Source organism: Pelodiscus sinensis, chromosome 8 (assembly GCF_049634645.1).
Source record: "Pelodiscus sinensis isolate JC-2024 chromosome 8, ASM4963464v1, whole genome shotgun sequence".
In the NCBI taxonomy this organism is placed as follows: Eukaryota; Metazoa; Chordata; order Testudines; family Trionychidae; genus Pelodiscus; species Pelodiscus sinensis.
This window is the reverse complement of record NC_134718.1, coordinates 56,257,638-56,275,413: the sequence shown is the minus strand read 5'-3', so window position 1 is coordinate 56,275,413 and position 17,776 is coordinate 56,257,638. Positions and strand designations below refer to the sequence as shown.

At 41.9% G+C, this 17,776-nt stretch overlaps 1 protein-coding gene across 2 annotated transcripts in view; it reads left to right on the top strand.

Annotated features, from left to right (window-relative positions):
- LOC106732019 (scavenger receptor cysteine-rich domain-containing protein DMBT1-like) overlaps nucleotides 1–13,213 on the top strand; it is a 43,061-nt gene extending 29,848 nt beyond the window's left edge. For both annotated transcript variants that reach the window (XM_075935328.1, XM_014573714.3), the window contains 5 exons: nucleotides 126–337; nucleotides 4,140–4,312; nucleotides 8,373–8,767; nucleotides 10,469–10,743; nucleotides 11,396–13,213. In XM_075935328.1, coding sequence (XP_075791443.1) covers nucleotides 126–337; nucleotides 4,140–4,312; nucleotides 8,373–8,767; nucleotides 10,469–10,743; nucleotides 11,396–11,577 — 1,237 coding nt within the window. In that variant the 3' untranslated portion in view covers nucleotides 11,578–13,213. The remainder of the gene's footprint in view (nucleotides 1–125; nucleotides 338–4,139; nucleotides 4,313–8,372; nucleotides 8,768–10,468; nucleotides 10,744–11,395) is intronic.
- The last annotated feature ends 4,563 nt before the right edge of the window (nucleotides 13,214–17,776 follow it).

Below are 17,776 nucleotides of genomic sequence, written 5' to 3'. Positions count from 1 at the left end.
GCATAATGAAGACAATTTTTGCAACAGACACCTTGCAGTCTGAAGGGTTTAATGTGAGATTTCTGTGTTGCTCTGTGATGAATACCTAAATAGGAGTTTACAAAATGTTTATTTTCCTTTCCTAGGACAGAAGGTAGTGGATGCCAATATGATTATATTGAGATATATGATGGAGCACTCTATACTTCTCCTTTACTGGGGAAGATTTGTTACAATTCGACTCCTACTTATACATCATCCTCAAACTTGATGACAGTTAGATTTCACAGTGACTCAAGTGTCACGAAGAGAGGGTTTCGTGCTGACTATTACACCATTCCAGCAGATCAGAATACTAGTAAGTTCATGCTTTTCAGTAGACAAGTCTATTGATTTTTATTTACTAAATAACCATTGATTAATGTTCAACAGGGGTGCCGACAGCCTCCACAGACCCCTGGCAAAGTGTGGCAGCCTGGCTCTGTGCTCTTGAAAGGGGTGGGACCTCCAGTGGAAGGGACGGGGCAGGGGTAGCCAGAGCTCTGAACCACCCAGAGTGCACCATCTGAAACCAGCCCCCACCCCATAGAGCTATCCGGAGCACATGGTGTGTGCTACAGCAATGAAAGGGACCAGGGATCCTGCCACCGCCACTGCCACAGTAGTAGTGGCGGAGGTTGGGAACCCTTTGAATTGCTGGGCCCTAAGGCCACAACCCTCTTTGCCTCCCCTCCTCCTGTTGGCAGGCCTGGTGTTTTACCACGTAAGTATAGTACAACTCATTGTCATCTTTCATAGTGCGTCATTACTGGCCTTTTACTTTCAGACAATAGTTTGATTTCATTTAAATTTAAAACTTTATCATCAGATTATTTGTGACATTTTCTCTGATTCTCAACCTAAATTTAATGTTTTCGTCATCTCATTATTCTTACTTGTACAACTCATTCTCTTTGGGTGTGATCCTAGCTCTGATGTAGGCAAAACTGTCATTGAAATCACCCTTTTTCATACAATAGGAGTCAATTTCATGTCCTCTCCCCAATTCATTAGTAGTTGTTTATCTGAGCTCGGTGCCTGTTTAGCACTGTACTGATACAAGTTTAGTATCAGAATCATTTACATTTAAATTTATTCCCTCTGCTTCATTTCCCAGTTTCTGATGTTCTTCCCAGAACCCCCTGCAATTTGTCCATGTCTTCAAGTGAACTTGAACACCTTTCACACTCATTCAAAGCCTGATCCTTAAGCCCTCATTCAGACAAATCTCCTGTTCATTTCAATGTGACTTTACAGGATCCAGGAAGTTACTATACAGGATCCAGACTCCTTTATGTGAGTCCACCTCTGCATATGTGATATATGTGATTCCAAACCCCATCAGACAGGGGTGGGGAACCTTTTTTGGGTCCGGGGTCGCTGACCCACAGAAAAATCTGTCATGTGGAGAGCAGCGTGGGCTCCCCAGTGCTGGGAGTGAGGAGCAGCCACATTTGGCCCCTGGGCCTTAGGTTCTCCTCTGCCATAAGGCTTATGTAAGCTCACATATGCAATCCTCTGATTCTGCATCCCTTATTTATACTAAATAGCTTGCAACTGGTTAATTCCACTAGCTGATCAGTAAAATTCATGGTAGCAAAATTGCCATCAACCAAACACACTGATTTCTGTTTTACTGTTTGATCAAATCAGTATCTTAGATGCCTATATACAAATGCAAGAAGTAAGCAGGAAGAACTAGAAGTGCTAATAAATAAACACAACTATGACATTGTTGGTATCACAGAGACTTGGTGGTACAATACATATTATTGGTATAGCAGGCTACAGCTTACTCAGGAAGGATAGGAAGGGAAAAAAGGGAGGAGGTTTTGCCTTATATAATAAAAATGTGTATACAGGCAGTCCCCGGGTTACGTACAAGATAGAGACTGTAGGTTTGTTCTTAAGTTGAATTTGTATGTAAGTCGGAAGTGGTACATATTGTAGGAGAAACTCTAGCCAAACATTTCTCCAGAGCTCAGTTTTATTCTCCCACACCTCACTTCCCTCAGTCCTTTATTCTCAAGCTGAGGTGTCCGCTGAGAAAAGCCGCTCCGCGTCTCCCTGGTCTGCTGGGAGCGGCTCTAGCTTCGCGTCTCCCTGGTCTGCTGGGGGGAAGCAGCTAATGCGGGGTTGCCTCACCCCGTTTGTAAGTAGGGATCCGATGTAAGTCGGATCCATGTAACCCAGGGACTGCCTGTACTTGGACTGTGGTGGAGATGGACGTAGGAGACAGATGTGTTGAGAGTCGCTGGGTTAGATTAAAAGGGGTAAAAAACAAGGGTGATGTCATGTTAGGGGTCTATTACAGGTCACCTACCTAGGTGGAAGAGGTGGATGAGGCTTTTTTAAAATAACTAACAAAATCATCTAAAGAGCAGGATTTAGTGGTGATGGCGGACTTCAACTATCCAGACATATATTGAGAAAATAACACAGCAGGGCATAGACTATCCAATAAGTTCTTGGACTGCATTGAAGACAACGTTTTATTCCAGAAGGTTGAAAAAGCTACTGGGGGAAGCTGTTCGAGATTTGATTTTAATGAATAGGGAGGAAATGGTTGAGAATTTGAACGTCGAAGGCAGCTTGGGTGAAAGTGATCATGAAATCATAGAGTTCATGAATAAGGAATGGTAGAAGGGAGAATAGGAAAATAAAGACAATGGATTTCAGAAAGACAGATTTTGGTAAGCTCAGAGAGCTGGTAGGTAAGGTCCCATGGGAAGCAAGAGTAAAGGGAGAAACAACTGCAAAGAGTTGGCAGTTTTTCAAAAGGACATTATTAAGGGCCCAAAAGCAAACTATTCTGCTGCGTAGGGAAGATAGAAAGTATGGCAAAAGTCCGCCTTGGCTTAAACAGGAGATCTTACATGATCTAAAAATCAAAAAGGAGTAATATCAAAATGGAAACTAGGACAAATTACAATGGATGAATATAAGCAAACAATACAGGCATGCAGGGGAAGATTAGAAAGCAAAGGCACAAAACGAGCTGAAATTAGCTACATACATAAAGGGAAAGAAGAAGAAATTCTATAAATATATTAGAAGCAAGAGGAAGACCAAGAACAGGGTAGGCCCACTGTTCAGTGAGGAGGGAAAAACAGTAACAGGAAACTTGGAAATGGCAGAGGTGCTTAATAACGTCTTTGTTTCAGCTTTCACCAAGACATCTGATGATGAAGGAATACCTAACAGTGAATACTAGTGGGAATAGGGTAGGTTTAGAAGATAAAATAAAAAAAGAACAAGTTAAAAATCACTTAGAAAAGTTAGATGTCTTCAAGTCACTAGGGCCTGATGAAATGCATCCTAGAATACTCAAGGATCTGATAGAGGAGGTATCTGAGCCTTTAACTATCAACTTTGAAAAATCAGAAGACAGGAGAGATTCTAGAAGACTGGAAAGGGGCAAATGTAGTGCGCATCTATAAAAAGGGAACTAAGAACAACTCAGGAAACTACAGACCAGTCAGTTTAACTTCTGTGCCAGTTTTACTTCTGTGCCATTGGCTGGGAACTGGGGTCAATAGGAGATGCAGGGAGCAGTGCCTATGGGCAGTGATGTGCGAGACCCACCTAAAAGCTGCTCCTGCTGGTCATTTTTGGGAGCTGCCTGAGGTAAACTATGCTCCCTGCCCTCTCTTGCATCCAACCCTCTGCCCCAGCCCAGATTCCGCACTCTTCCTGTAACCAAACTCCTTCCCAGAACCTGCACCCCACCTTCCTTTCCATACACTAACTCCCGGTCCCAGCCTGGGGACAGTGAGTGAGGGTGGGGAAGAGCCAGGGAGGGAAGAGTGGGATGGGGTTACATCCTCAAGGAAGGAGCAGAGAATGGAGTTGGGCAAAGATCTTTACGTTTGCATTGCTAGACAGTTGGCACCTCTAACAGATAGGCCTGTGGAAGCCGTGGCAGTGCCAGAAGAGCATGCCCAGCAGGGTAGCAGACAGCTTTCTGGGCACCAGCCGGTGCAGGTGCAGCACTGTGTACAGGGGGCCCATTGACTAGTATGTCCTGGAGCCCCGAATTGCTGTTGGCAGCCTGACTGGTTGAACAGTTAATTATTATTGTGTGCTTGACTGTGCTAATATGTGTTTCTTCCACCCACCAGCTCTTCGGTGTCTGCCAGAATACATGCACGCAGTTGTTAACAGAGCTTATCTCCACTCGCAAGGCTACATTTCAGAGACTGTCAGCTTGAATGACCCTTCTTGTAAACCAAACATTACCACAAGCTATATTATCTTCAAAATACCATACAATGGCTGTGGCACAAGGCGACAGGTATGAAGTTGATTTAGCAAGCCGTGTGAATAGGGGTATGTGCAAACTGCACAATTCATTTAGAAAAGGGTCGTGAACAGAAACTTGCCCTGTGATTCCCAGGAGCTGCAAGTGAACCAACAGTACAGGTTCAGATGCACTGATCACTCCCATCTATTCTGCTTTCTGCAGGGAACACTGCATTTATTGCAGATTGATCTTATGGGGAAGATTGTGGGCCAGAGTAGATACATGAACAATCTCCACCAATGTTCACAGACTTCCTTTGAGCATGAGCTGATATTCTTGAATAGTCACAACATTTTGCACTTACTTAGGTCCCAGTTCAGTAAGGTACTTACACAGGTCTAATTTAAAGCATTCACTTCAATAGCACTACTCATGTGCATTAAGTTAGACTCATGCTCAATTACCTTGCTGAATCAGGATCTTTGTAAGCAAATGGTCTGGTAGCACTTTATAGACTAACAAAACATGTAGATGGTATCATGAACTTTCATGGGCACAGCCCTCTTCTTCAGACAACCGGAGTTTTGATTAGAGGATAAGGAAACTCAAAATAAATAGGAGAAGGGAAGGGGGGGGAGATGTTCTGTCACCCATCCCTCTACCTCTATGCATAAAGCAGGGGTGTCCAAACTTTTTTCAAAGAGGGCCAGATTTGAAGAAGTGAACATGCGTGAGGGCCGTCCCCACACCCTCAGCCCCAAGGCGGAGGGTCCGCAGGGTCGGAGGCGGGCGGAGAGCGCAGGGCACGCCGGCCTCACGGCGGCCCGGGGGCAGGGCGAACCCGCAGCCGAGCGGGGAAGCGGGGCTGCGGACGTGCCCTACAGGGCAGGCTCTAGGACCGCGGAGGCCATGGGCGGCGGCGGCGGCAGCGCGGCCGGAAGCGGCGCGCTGGGCGCGCCAGTTCAAAAGAGCGCTGGGGAGCCAGGAGAGGGGGAGGAAGCGGGGGCCGTATTAAATCGGAACACGGGCCGCAATTGGCCCGCGGGCCAGACTTTGGACATGCCTGGCATAAAGTATCAGGAGAAAGGGTGCTAAACCTGAGTAGATAAAGATCAAAGTCAGTGGATGGATAAGGCAGGAAGGATACCATTCAGAAAGTAGTAATAGAGATGTAGCTGTGTTAGTCTGGTCTTGCTGAAACAAAAGACAGGACTATACAGCACTTCAGAGACTAACAAGATGGTTTATTAGGTGATGAGCTTTTGTGGGCCAGACCCACTTCCTCAGATCAAATTGTGGAAGAAAATTGGCACAACCATATATACCAAAGGGATACAATAAAAAAAAAGTGAACACATATAAAATAGACAAATCAGATTTTAGAACAGAGAGGAAATGAGGGGGGGAGGTTAATGTCTATGAGGTAATGATATTAGAGGTGATAATTGGGGAAGCTATCTTTGTAATGGGTGAGATAATTAGCATCTTTGTTAAGGCCCATTCGTAAAGTGTTAAATTTAAGCATGAATGACAGTTCAGAGGCGTCTCTTTGAAATCTTGTGTTAAAGCCTCTTTGAAGCAGGATGCAGGAGTAAGGTCATTGAGACAATGCCCAGGCTGGTTGAAATGGCAAGAAACTGTTTTTTCTTTGTGAAACTGTCTGATGTCTGTTTTGTGTGCATTGATTCTTTGGCGAAGTGTCTGAGAAGTTTGTCCAATATACATAGCAGACGGACACTGTTGAGAAGGGCTAAAAGGGAATGGGATCTGAGGAAACTTTATTCTAAGTCAGCCATAAAGATGTTAGCGTACTGTGGGGCCATGTGGGGCCCCTTCTCTACTTATGCTACATCAATGACATCTTTATGATCTAGACCCATGGCCAAGAAACACTGGATGCATTCCACAGAGACTTTAACAACCTACACCCCACCATTTGGTATATATGATCATGCCATTTTTTTCCACAGTTTGATCTGAGGAAGTGGGTCTGGCCCACGAAAATTCATCACCTAATAAACCATCTTGTTAGTCTTTAAAGTGCTGCATAGTCCTGTCTTTTGTTTCATTCAGAAAGTAGTTAGCACCTTCATTAATAAAGGTTCCACCACCCCATATCTTGATTAAGTCCATAATTAATTGAATTGAATTTACATTTGTATTGTAATTCCAAGCTTTTCCTGTGGATTTTGCTTGAAGAACTGGCCTGTGACAAGCCCGCCACCTTTAGATCTATGAGATTATGGTTAGGTAAACAGAAATGTTCTGCCACTGGCTTTTGAGTATTTTCTTTACATATATCCGATTTGTGTCTGTTGATTCTTTCCCATAGAGAACGTCCAGTTTGGCCAATATATATAGTAGAGGGGCACTGTTGGCATTTGATGGCATAGATCAAATTACTAGAGGAGCAGTCAAATGACCCTTTGATTTTGTAGCTAGTGTTGTTTGCGCCAGTGATTAATTTGTCAGTGTAGATATGTGGGCAGAGTTGGCATCTTTTCTGGTTGCAGGGCCGGGTGCCTGGAGGCTTATGATGTGGTTGTGTGGCATGGTTATCAGAAAGAATACATTTCAGATTAGGAGGTGGTCTATAAGCAAGAATAGGTTTTTTTCACAAGGCCTCTGAGAGTGAAGGATCATTTTTTAGGATGGGTTGTAGATTGTGTATGATGCGTGGGAGGGGTCTGAGTTGTGGACTGTAAGTAACAACAAGAGGAGTTCTGTTATTTTCTCTTTTGGGTCTGTCTTGAAGTAGTTTATGTCAGGGAACTTTTTTGGCTCTGTCAATTTTTTTTCACTTCCCCAGGTGGGTATCTCAGATTTATGAATGCTCTGTAAAGATCCTGTAGGTGATTGTCTCTGTCTGTGGGGTCAGAGCAAATCCAGTTGTATTGTAGGGCTTGACTGTATACAATCAACTGAAAAAATGTGTCTGGGATGGGAGCTGGAAGCATGAAGGTAAGTGTAGCAGTCTATGGGTTTACGATATAGGGTAGTTGAAAGTTGTCCATTATTTAACTTTACTGTAGTGTCCAGGAAGTGGATTTCCCTTGTGGACTGGTCCAGGCTGAGGTTGATAGTGGGGTAGAAGTTGTTGAAATCCTGGTGGAATTCTTCAAGAGTCTCTTTACCATGTGTCCGTATGATGAAGGTGTCATTGATGTAACGTAAGTAAAGAAGGCATGTTAGGGGGCGAGAGCTGAGGAAATGTTGTTCAAGGTCAGCCATAAAAATGTTGGCATATTGTGGTGCCATGCGTGTGCCCATGGCTGTGCCGCTGATTTGGAGAGAGAAATTGTTTCTGAATTGGAGGTAGTTGTGGGTGAGGAGAAAATCGCAGAGCTCTGTAATCAGGTGTGCAGTATTGTTATCGGGGATGGTGTTCCTGATGGCTTGTAATCCGTCTTTGTGTGAAATGTTGGTATAGAGGGCTTCTACATCCATGGTAGCCAGAATGGTATTTTCAGGGAGATTATTGATGTTTTGGAGTTTCCTCAGGAAGTCAGTGGTATCGTGGAGGTAGCTGGAAGTGTTGGTGGCATAGGGTTTGAGGAGGGAGTCGAGATAGCCAGATAATCCTGCAGTGAATGTGCCAATACTGGAGATGATGGGTCGTCTGGGATTACCAGGTTTGTGTATTTTGGGTAGTAGATAGAAGATTCCTGGTCGGGGATTAGGAGGGGTGTTATTGTATATTTGGTCCTGAGTAGCATCAGGGAGTTTAATGAGCAGCTTTTTCATGTTTTTTTGGTATTCCTTAGAAGGGTCACAGGAGAGAGGCCTGATATTGGATCTTTGAATCTGGTATTGGATCTTTGTGCATTTCATGTTTAGCCTTTGTACTAATGTTAACTAACTTGGCTGTATTTGAATTCCATGAAAATATTTTTCACATCTCTGTGTGATCATCATATCCGTCAACAATTTTGTTTAAAATGTGTCATAAATAGAAAGGACCAAAGTCACATTTCTTTTAAAAAAACTGCCAGTGGAAGCAATGCTTTTATAGGGCATGTTATTCTGGGGTGTATCAAAATGTAATGGTAATTGTGACTTTGGGCAAAAATATGAGCACATTAACTAATTCAGCATTTAATGTGTCAAACAGGGAAACAGCAATACTATCATGTATTCCAACTTGATCAGAGCAACCACTTCTGGCTACATAATCAACAGGGAAAAAGATCTTCACTTGCACATCAACTGCAAAATGCTCGAAAACACATGGAAAGAAATAATGTATGTTGCTGGGGACGAAAGAGCTATTGAGATCAATGAAACGCAGTACAGCAGATACGACTTGAACATATCATTTTATGAATCTCCATCCTTCTCACGGCCAGTGTACGATTCTCCATACTACGTTAACCTGAACCAGAATTTATTCCTTCAAGCTTCAATTAACAGCTCTGATGCAAATCTGGTGTTGTTTTTGGACACGTGTATTGCATCGCCTGATCACAATGATTTTACAACAGTAACCCATGACATTATCAGAAGCGGGTAAGGACTTTCTCAACAATGGTTTACAATGAAACTGTGCATGCCGTTCTGTATTTGTTTTGTTTATGGAATCATCTGAATAGGGACAATGCACACTGATTTCAATTCCCTATGCCAATAAACTGTTTAAAACCTGTTTTAACCAATCCTGTCAATAAATGAGAAATTTCAACAGAAACAATGTTAAGGCCCGTGCAATCATGCAAGAGTGATTGCTCTTAAACATGTTATGTGATAACTAGAGAAGTGAATTCAGTTGTGATGTAAACAAGTTTTATCGCAAACTTTACTGACATCATTGAATTTTTACTAGCCTATATCAAGAATGAATTCAGCCTCAACTAGTTAGCTTATAGAATTCAATTGTGTATTTTCAAAATATTCTGATTCTTTATTTTTTTAATTATTCATTCTCGTTCTGTTCTAGTTTAGTGTAGCATACTGCGAATGTTGTTACAAATTACTGTAGCTCAATGCTTGATTCAAATGACAGAAGCTTAATGATTGATATTCTTGCTATCCTGTATGATTTGCAAGTGACACCGAAGTATTTTAATGTCACAAAGTTGGCCCAGGCTTATTCTTGTGGCTTGGTTTAAATCATTTCTAATGGAAAATGAGACAAAAGAATATAGATTAGATTCTTAGAGCAGGTAAGGAAAAAAGTCACTAATCTCATCCATTATAGCATATCCTATGCTTTACCTGCCAGAATTTCAGTAGACTTCTCTCACTAGATTCTACATCTTCCTGGGTATGACAGTGCAAATCTTGTTGGAGAAGGTCCAATTGTCAATAAATGTCTGACTTGTTTTCCTGTCTTCCCCCGCCTCCCCCCCTCAAAAAAAAACAAAAACAAAAAAACACCTGTTCATTAAAGCTGAAAAGTTTCATGGATGTGTATCAGTTCTGACAGAACTGTCATTGGGTAGAGTTTCTCAGCTAAGACAATGTGAGAAACGCAGGCCAAGTGGTTAGATTGGTTGACTGGGTTGCGGGAGACGGAAGGTCAAGTCCTTGCTCTGAATAATGCAGAGCAGGCACTTGATCTTGGGTCTACCATGTCCTGTGTAACAGCCCTGGCTGTTCGGGGTTGGCTCTCTCTCGTGTGTGGGTCTTTTTCATGAAAAAATGAGAGAGAACACATTTTTCATCTGCATTGGAACAAAAAGAAATTTCAAATTTATGTGTGAAATGTTGTTTTCTGTCCAATCTCGTGAGCTTAAATTGTGGTTATATGTCTCCCTTCACAGTAACAATTAACACCCTTTGCATCAGGGGTCATAAACACTGCAGCCTGAAGATATAGGTAAGCCGCTCTGGGCTTTTTCCATAGATTAGTTGCCAGGACGACTAAAGGGGACTCCTGTAGAACTTGGCTGACCTGAGCATTGATCATACAAAGGCTTATGTACAATCTTAACTTTAAGCATGTGAGTTCAGTAAAACTACTCCCACTCTTAGGCATACATATAAACACCAGGGGAAACAATTTTGTATTTTTTGCTTTCAGAAAACTCACTGCCACTATTTTAACCTCTTTTCGTTTTCCATTCTTCCTTCAAATACATATTTTTCTCCCTTTCCATTGGTTATACATTGTTAATTTTTTTAAATCTTTGCATGTAGGGCATGCTTGATGCTCCAATTTATTTTTGTGTGTAGGCATGAAGATTAATTTTGCTTATTTGTTTATTTTAGGTGTGTTAGAGATGCTACCTATGGTACATACTATTCACCCTACGGCTCCATTATACGGTTCAAATTCAGTGCCTTCAAGTTTATGAACCAACATCCATCAGTTTACCTACAGTGCAAAATGGTGGTGTGTAGAGCATATGATTATTCTTCCCGATGCTACCAGGGCTGCGTACCAAGGTCTAAGCGAGAGACAAACTCTTACCAAGAAAAAATGGATGTTGTTGTTATTGGGCCAATTCAGCTTCGGAAAGATGCCACTGAGAATAGGAATGCTGGTAAATGGATATAACCTGCTCTTGTGTTAGTATAAGCGTCTGTAAATCACTTTTCATTTCACAAAATCTGTGCATGTCTGTTTACTTCCAATTTCTATTTAGCAACAGCTTTATCAACAGCTCCATTATAAAAGTTAAGGATCTGTTAAATGACTATTAGCATCTATATTAGTTCCTCATTTAGCATGTTTCCACCATCTTAGTCTGAACAGCTCAAAAATGCTAATTGAATCACTTTAGGAAGAAAGATGAGATACAATCCAGCTCCTTAATACAGCTTCATTGATTTAATTATACCCAAACTGTTCAAGCATTGTGATAGGTATGTCTAGTCTTGAATACCTCCAGTAAAGTGAAGCCTCAGACATCCTTGAGAAAAGTTCCATTCCATAGCTCTTGTGCAACTTATGCTCTTTTCATAATATTGAATCTAAAACATCCTTGCTGGGGTTCAGTTCATGAAATAGTCTTTACTAATATAAAGACATTGATATATCTAACACGTGTTCTATGAAATAGAGTGAAATTGATTTATTTCCTGACCTGATCTAGCATGTAACATTTTTAATTCAAGTTCTCTTGTTCTGATATCTTTGGCAATAGCTAGAACAGAAAACAAAATATAACAAACCATCTTTCTTTTGATTCACAGAGCTGGACTATTCTGAACATCAGGAAGAGGCAGATTCCTATAGGTCACTTCTTGCAACTGCTGGTCATTCCCAGACTCCGTTTATTGTTACAGTTGTGGTACTTGCAGCTGTTGTTTTAACTCTTCTTGGGTTCCTCTTGAAAAATAAATTGAGGAAGCAGGTTCCATACCAGCTGATGTGAGATGCTGGCAGCAGACGCTATCTCAAGCCATGTACCTAATTATTCAGTTGCTAGCTTTTGCACTCAATATCTTTTATATGGCAATTTGTGCTTCAGAGGGAAAGTATGAAAAACTTGCTTTAATAAGTCTACCCTCTGAGTTCTGGTAAATTCAGGCTAGAGCTGGGCCTAAGGTTAAAACATCCAAATAACATGGAAAGTTAGGAAAAGTTGAAATTTAGGTCCCAACTCCCCAGCCTGCTGTCATTTCTAATAATGGACTGAACTTCTCCCCCATATGTGACCCACCGGCTCCCTCCTCTCAGTCTAGAACCAGACTTTGCAGCTCAGGACTGTCTCTAGTCTAGATAGTCCAAAAGAGTTTTCACAGTATTCTGCAGTGAAATTTGATGGAACAACTCATGTAATTCCTATACTACAATGAATGTGAATAGAGGAAGACTGGTCCAGAGGGTTGAGCACTAACTTGGAATGTGAGTCACTGTGTCACCATCAACAGCTTGTGTCACTCTGGGCTTTAGTTCCCCATCTGGGATAACAGCACTTGCCTTCCTCTCAGGGGTGTTGAAACAATAAATACATTTAAGATTTTGAGTTGATCAGATATTACCATGAAGGGGAATATAGAAGTACCTAAGATTGATTGATAGAACTTTGGTTTGAGAACTTTATACATAAAAAGGGTACTCTGATATGTTTAAAAGTTACTGGCCTGTAGAGTAGTTGACCTGAAAACATATACTGTGTATCTGGATTCTAGATGTCCCATACATCTGCAAATCCTGATGTAAGCCCAAGTGTGTAGTCCATCCTTTACTTCCATTGGCTATAGTGAGCCATATATATATATTTTAATCCAATACATGTCAGTACATAACCACTAGACCATACCGCTAGTATATTTTTAGTGTAAAAATACATGAAATGAATCTACTTCTGAATATCTTGGTTAATTATTATATTTTAAAACATTTCCAATAACTCCATGAAATCTAAGGGTTTTGCTGATATCAGTTTTTGAAATTTCTATCCTTATCCCAAAATTAATGGCTTTGAAGTTCCATTATCATGAATGTTGGGGAAAATGTTCTGAGAAAATTAGATATATGAGATGAATGTCACTGCAATTGATTTCTAAAGACTCTAGAGTGTTCAGATCTGGGATTTTCTACTGGGACCTTTTGTGGAAATTAGATTTAAAAATTAAAACCCAAATCTAATTCAACTTGTCTGCATGTATTTTCTTTCCGTGTTCTCTAGGAAATAGTTAATGTGCCTTGTTGTATTTCAAATATATGTGGCTCATTTTCTAGTCTATATTATCTTGGAAATTGTTTCAATATATTGTGTTTCTGGGAAATACAACTATTAAACTCATATTACTAGAGTTGTCTTCTGTTGTACAAATTTTAGAAATTACCAACATCCTGGCTTTAAGAACATTTATTTTATTCATTTTTGGACCAGATTCTGCCAAACTTACTCACAGCTTAATAAAGACCATGAGTAGTCCCACTGAAATCAGGAGCAATAGTATGTAATGTATAGGTTTTTTTTCTCAAATTTCAGAAGTACATATATCTAAATTGTAATCTGGGTAAGCTGTTAAATAAAAACTAACTGAATTCAACAGATGATGGGGTGTAGAATTTAAAAACAAAATTGAACTCAACTTGGTTTTACAACCTCTTGTGTGATCTCTAGGAAATTAGTGTTATGTGGCTCCCTGTCAAATCTGAGTCACTTTGTAGCCCATATTACCTTGAGAACATTCTCATCATACACTGGCTCTGTGAAATACAAATAGAACATTACGCTTGCATATTCCTAGAGTTCTCTTCTGTTAGGTAAGTATGGGGGTATGTCTACACTACCCTCCTAGTTCGAACTAGGAGGGTAATGTAGGCATACCGCACTTGCTAATGAAGCCCGGGATTTGAATTTCCCGGGCTTCATTAGCATAAGCGGGGAGCCACCATTTTTAAATCCCCGCTGCTTCGAACCCCGTGTAGCGCGGCTACACGGGGCTCGAACTAGGTAGTTCGGACTAGGGTGCCTATTCCGAACTACCGTTACTCCTCGTTTCACGGGGATCGAAGCAGCGGGGATTTAAAAATGGCGGCTCCCCGCTTATGCTAATGAAGCCCGGGAAATTCAAATCCCGGGCTTCATTAGCAAGTGCGGTATGCCTACATTACCCTGCTAGTTCGAACTAGCGGGGTAGTGTAGACATACCCTGGGGAATTAACAGCATCATAGCACTCAGAGAACATTTGGCTTATTCATGTATCTATGGTATTATAGATGCTGGAATCTGCAAGTGCCTTGGTCCCATCTTTTGAGCACTAAGACTACATCTACACTGCAGAGTTTTTGTGCAAAAATGGAAGTTTGTGTGCAAAAACTCACGGAGCATGTACACTACAAGCCTATTTTTGTGCAATAAAAATTACAGTAGATCATCAGACAGGGCTTTTTGCGTAAGAGTTATTTCTCTTTCTATGAGGAATAAGCCTTTTTCCTCAAGAGCTCTTGCGCAAAAAGGTGTGTGTGGATGGACAACAGGGGTTTCTTCCACAAGAAACCCCTACCAGAAAAAGCACAGGTGCTCTGATGGCCATTCATAGAATGGCCATCAGAGCTTTCTTGTGCAAGAGCATCCATGGCAGTGTGGCTGCTGTCTTGCGCAAAAGCACATAGCAGTGTGAATGCACTCTTCTGCAAACAGTTCTTGCACAAGAAGCCTTCAGTGTAGACGTAGCCCAAGAGAAGATGACATAAGCTGGTAGGGTTGAGAGAGGAACTGTGATAGGAGGGACTTACACACCAAAAGAAAGAGGTTTGAGGGCTGGATGTCTTAGTCCCCTGCAAAAAAAAAAAAGTCTTTTCACAATGAGCTCAGTAGTCATGGACACCCATTATAATACAATATTGCCTTTTCTTGGCCTTATTGTCTTCTTTGAGGAGTGTGGATTCAACTGACAGGCTGCATGTAGAACTGGGTAAAATATTTTGAATAAAATAGCTTAATTGCTGAAAAATGCAGCTTTGCATGAAATTTGCATCAAATTCACAAAATAGTTTCAGGAAGGAATAAACTTATAACAATGATGTAATCTAAACGTACCCCTTTGTAGACTCTGGCTTTTACCCACACTTTCATCCAGTCTTGCACCATGAGTTACCCAGTAGTGTCCACCATGGATTTAGCCTCCCTCCTACACTGAGTGTGCACTGGAAGCTTAAGGAACACTTACAGTGTGTCAAAGAGCCCTATAAACATCATGCATCCAAGACCATCAGTCTGCTCCCAATATGGCTTTATTGGACAAGGTGTGGGTCTCTGCCTATAACCTTCAGTTGAACTGCTTACTGGGGAAGCAGTCCCAAAAACTAAATATCAAAGCCCTAAAACTGAGACTTCTCTCAAAAGGCCGTCACAGGACAAAGTCTAATAAAGCTTTTTGTAACAATTTACAATCAAAACTGAACTTTCAATGACAAATGTGTTTAAATAAGATAAGAAATGCTGACGTTAAGAAATCACCCTGATTTTCTTAGCTCTCCTCCACTTTCTAAGGGTATGTCTACACTACCACTCTAGTTCGAACGAGGGTGGTTAATGTAGGCAACCGGAGTTGCAAATGAAGCCCGGGATTTGAATTTCCTGGGCTTCATTTGCATATTGCCGGGCGCCGCCATTTTTAAATGTCCGCTAGTTTGGACTCCGTGCCCCGCGGCTACACGCAGCACGAACTAGGTAGTTCGGATTAGGCTTCCTATTCCAAACTACCGTTACTCCTCATGGAATGAGGTATACCGGTAGTTCGGAATAGGAAGCCTAATCCGAACTACCTAGTTCGTGCCACGTGTAGCCACGGGCCCGGAGTCCGAACTAGCGGACATTTAAAAATGGCGGCGCCCGGCAATATGCAAATGAAGCCCAGGAAATTCAAATCCCGGGCTTCATTTGTAACTCCGGTTGCCTACATTAACCACCCTAGTTCGAACGACATACTCTAATAGATTAAAGGTAGCACATAAAACACACAGGGTATGTCTAAACAACAAAGTTAGTTCGGAATAACGGAATATTGTTCTGAAATAACTATGTGAGCATCTACACAGCAATTCCATTATTTTGAAATAATGGACAGTGTATTCTGACTTTGGTAAACCTCATTCTACAAAGAATAATGCCTATTCTGAAATAGCTATTTCAAAATAAGGCGTGTATAGACACTCCACTTCTGCTATTTCAAAATAGCCCCTCTCCTGGGCTATCCTAAGTTATTCCTTCTTGGGCTCTAAATTGAGATAGAACATCTACATCAGGGAAGCCTGCCTTGGACTAATTTCAAGGCTTTCCTGTAGTGTAGATGTGGTATTTGGAAAGAAGCTATTTTTGAATAACTATTCTGGAATAGCTTATTCCAAAATAACTGCAGTGTAGACGTAGCCAAGTTGGACTTCTCACAGCTTCCCCTTGCCTTTGCCCTCCCTCCTCTCTGGTAGTAGGGACTATGCCCAAGCAAGTGAGATGGAAAAAGCTGTGCATCAAGCCTCCGCTCTTTCCCGGTGAGTGACAAGCACTAAAACTGTCTGTATTGTGTTAGTGAGGTGCATATCATCACCTGTTTTCTCCTTTGTTGCTTATTCCTGCCTCAGACTCAGGCAGCTAGAGGACTTTGCCTGTGTAAACACATGATGGAGGAGGCTATGTGTGAACGTGCAGAATAAGATCAAGTACAAGTGGCTCTTCTGATGGATGATGAGCAGTTCCCTAATGCTTTCGTGTATTGGCACTGGTGGGACTGTAGCATCCGCCGAAGCCCTACCATGAGCATAAGAAGCGTAGCTGAAAGAGAGCCTGAAATATAAGGTCTTGTATTGGAGGCCTGAGGCCTGAACTAAAGTAATCCTCAAAGCTTTGATGATATAAAGCAAAGTCAGGATACGGGTAAGAGGCCCTAGTCACAGAATCTTGTAAGAGCAGGGCTAATGGAGCAGAAACATACACTCCTAAGGTGTGCTAGGCACAACACTCATGCAAACACACTTCAGAAACATAATACGAGAAAAGCCCAATACCCAGTTGATAAAAACACATTCCCCAAGAACATGCTGACTTCTCTTGAAGATAAGGCCAGGACAACAGTGTATTGGATAGAGATATTTTGGCTGAACTAACATGTACAAGGTGGTGGCTAGTCAAGTCAGAGGCTGGCATTAACCTCATCAGGGGGCAGTAACTAACCATGTCAGAGGGGGACAATATGTAGCTTGTTTGTATTGATGAAATCTCAAAGGGAGTGTCTCTGTACGACCCGGAGTTAGGGAGAGACAGAAATCCCTCTCGTTCACTGAGCTGATTCATTGTATTGGAAATAGCTGTGTTCATGGTCCTGTAGAGTCTGCTGTATACTAGGACTGTGTCTTGTTGACAATAAACCTGGCCCAACCAATCTAAAATGCCCTGGATTCCTGTGCCCCTACCCTGAAATGTGCCAAATGTTGCTCCTTCTAAGGATACAGTGTTTCCTGTTTACGCATCTACCCCCTCCTCAGTCATGGTCCCCACAGTGACCAAGTGCACCCAGCAGCAACACTTCAAGGCCATGCGCTGGATTGTGGGTGGTGAAAAAACTGGGAAAACCTTCTCTTCCAAAGACACTTTTGAAATGCCCCACGCAGGTTTCCATGTGGCTCAGTAGCAAATATCACTAGATTAGATGTGGGGAGAGGATGGGAGGTATGATTGCAGTTAACATGGGGCTCCTCAGGGCAGCTGGGGGATGGGGCCATTACCAGTTGGGGTGGATCCTCTGAGGCTATATCTAGACTACGGAGTTTTTCCAGGATACCAGAGGTATTCCGGAAAAACTCCACCATGTCTAGGGAACACATCTACTCTTCCGACATTTTTTGCGGAAAAGCCCTGTATTCCTCATTTTATAATATGAATGATGTAATAACTTCTTTTACACACAGCACTGTGACACATCATAGTAATACTTATCCCAGTATTTCAAAACACTCAGGCTACGTCTACACTGGCATGATTTTCCAGAAATGCTTTTAACGGAAAAGTTTCCGTTAAAAGCATTTTCGGAAAAGCGCGTCTAGATTGGCAGGACGCTTTTCCGCAAAAGCACTTTTTGCGGAAAAGCGTCCATGGCCAATCTAGACGTGCTTTTCC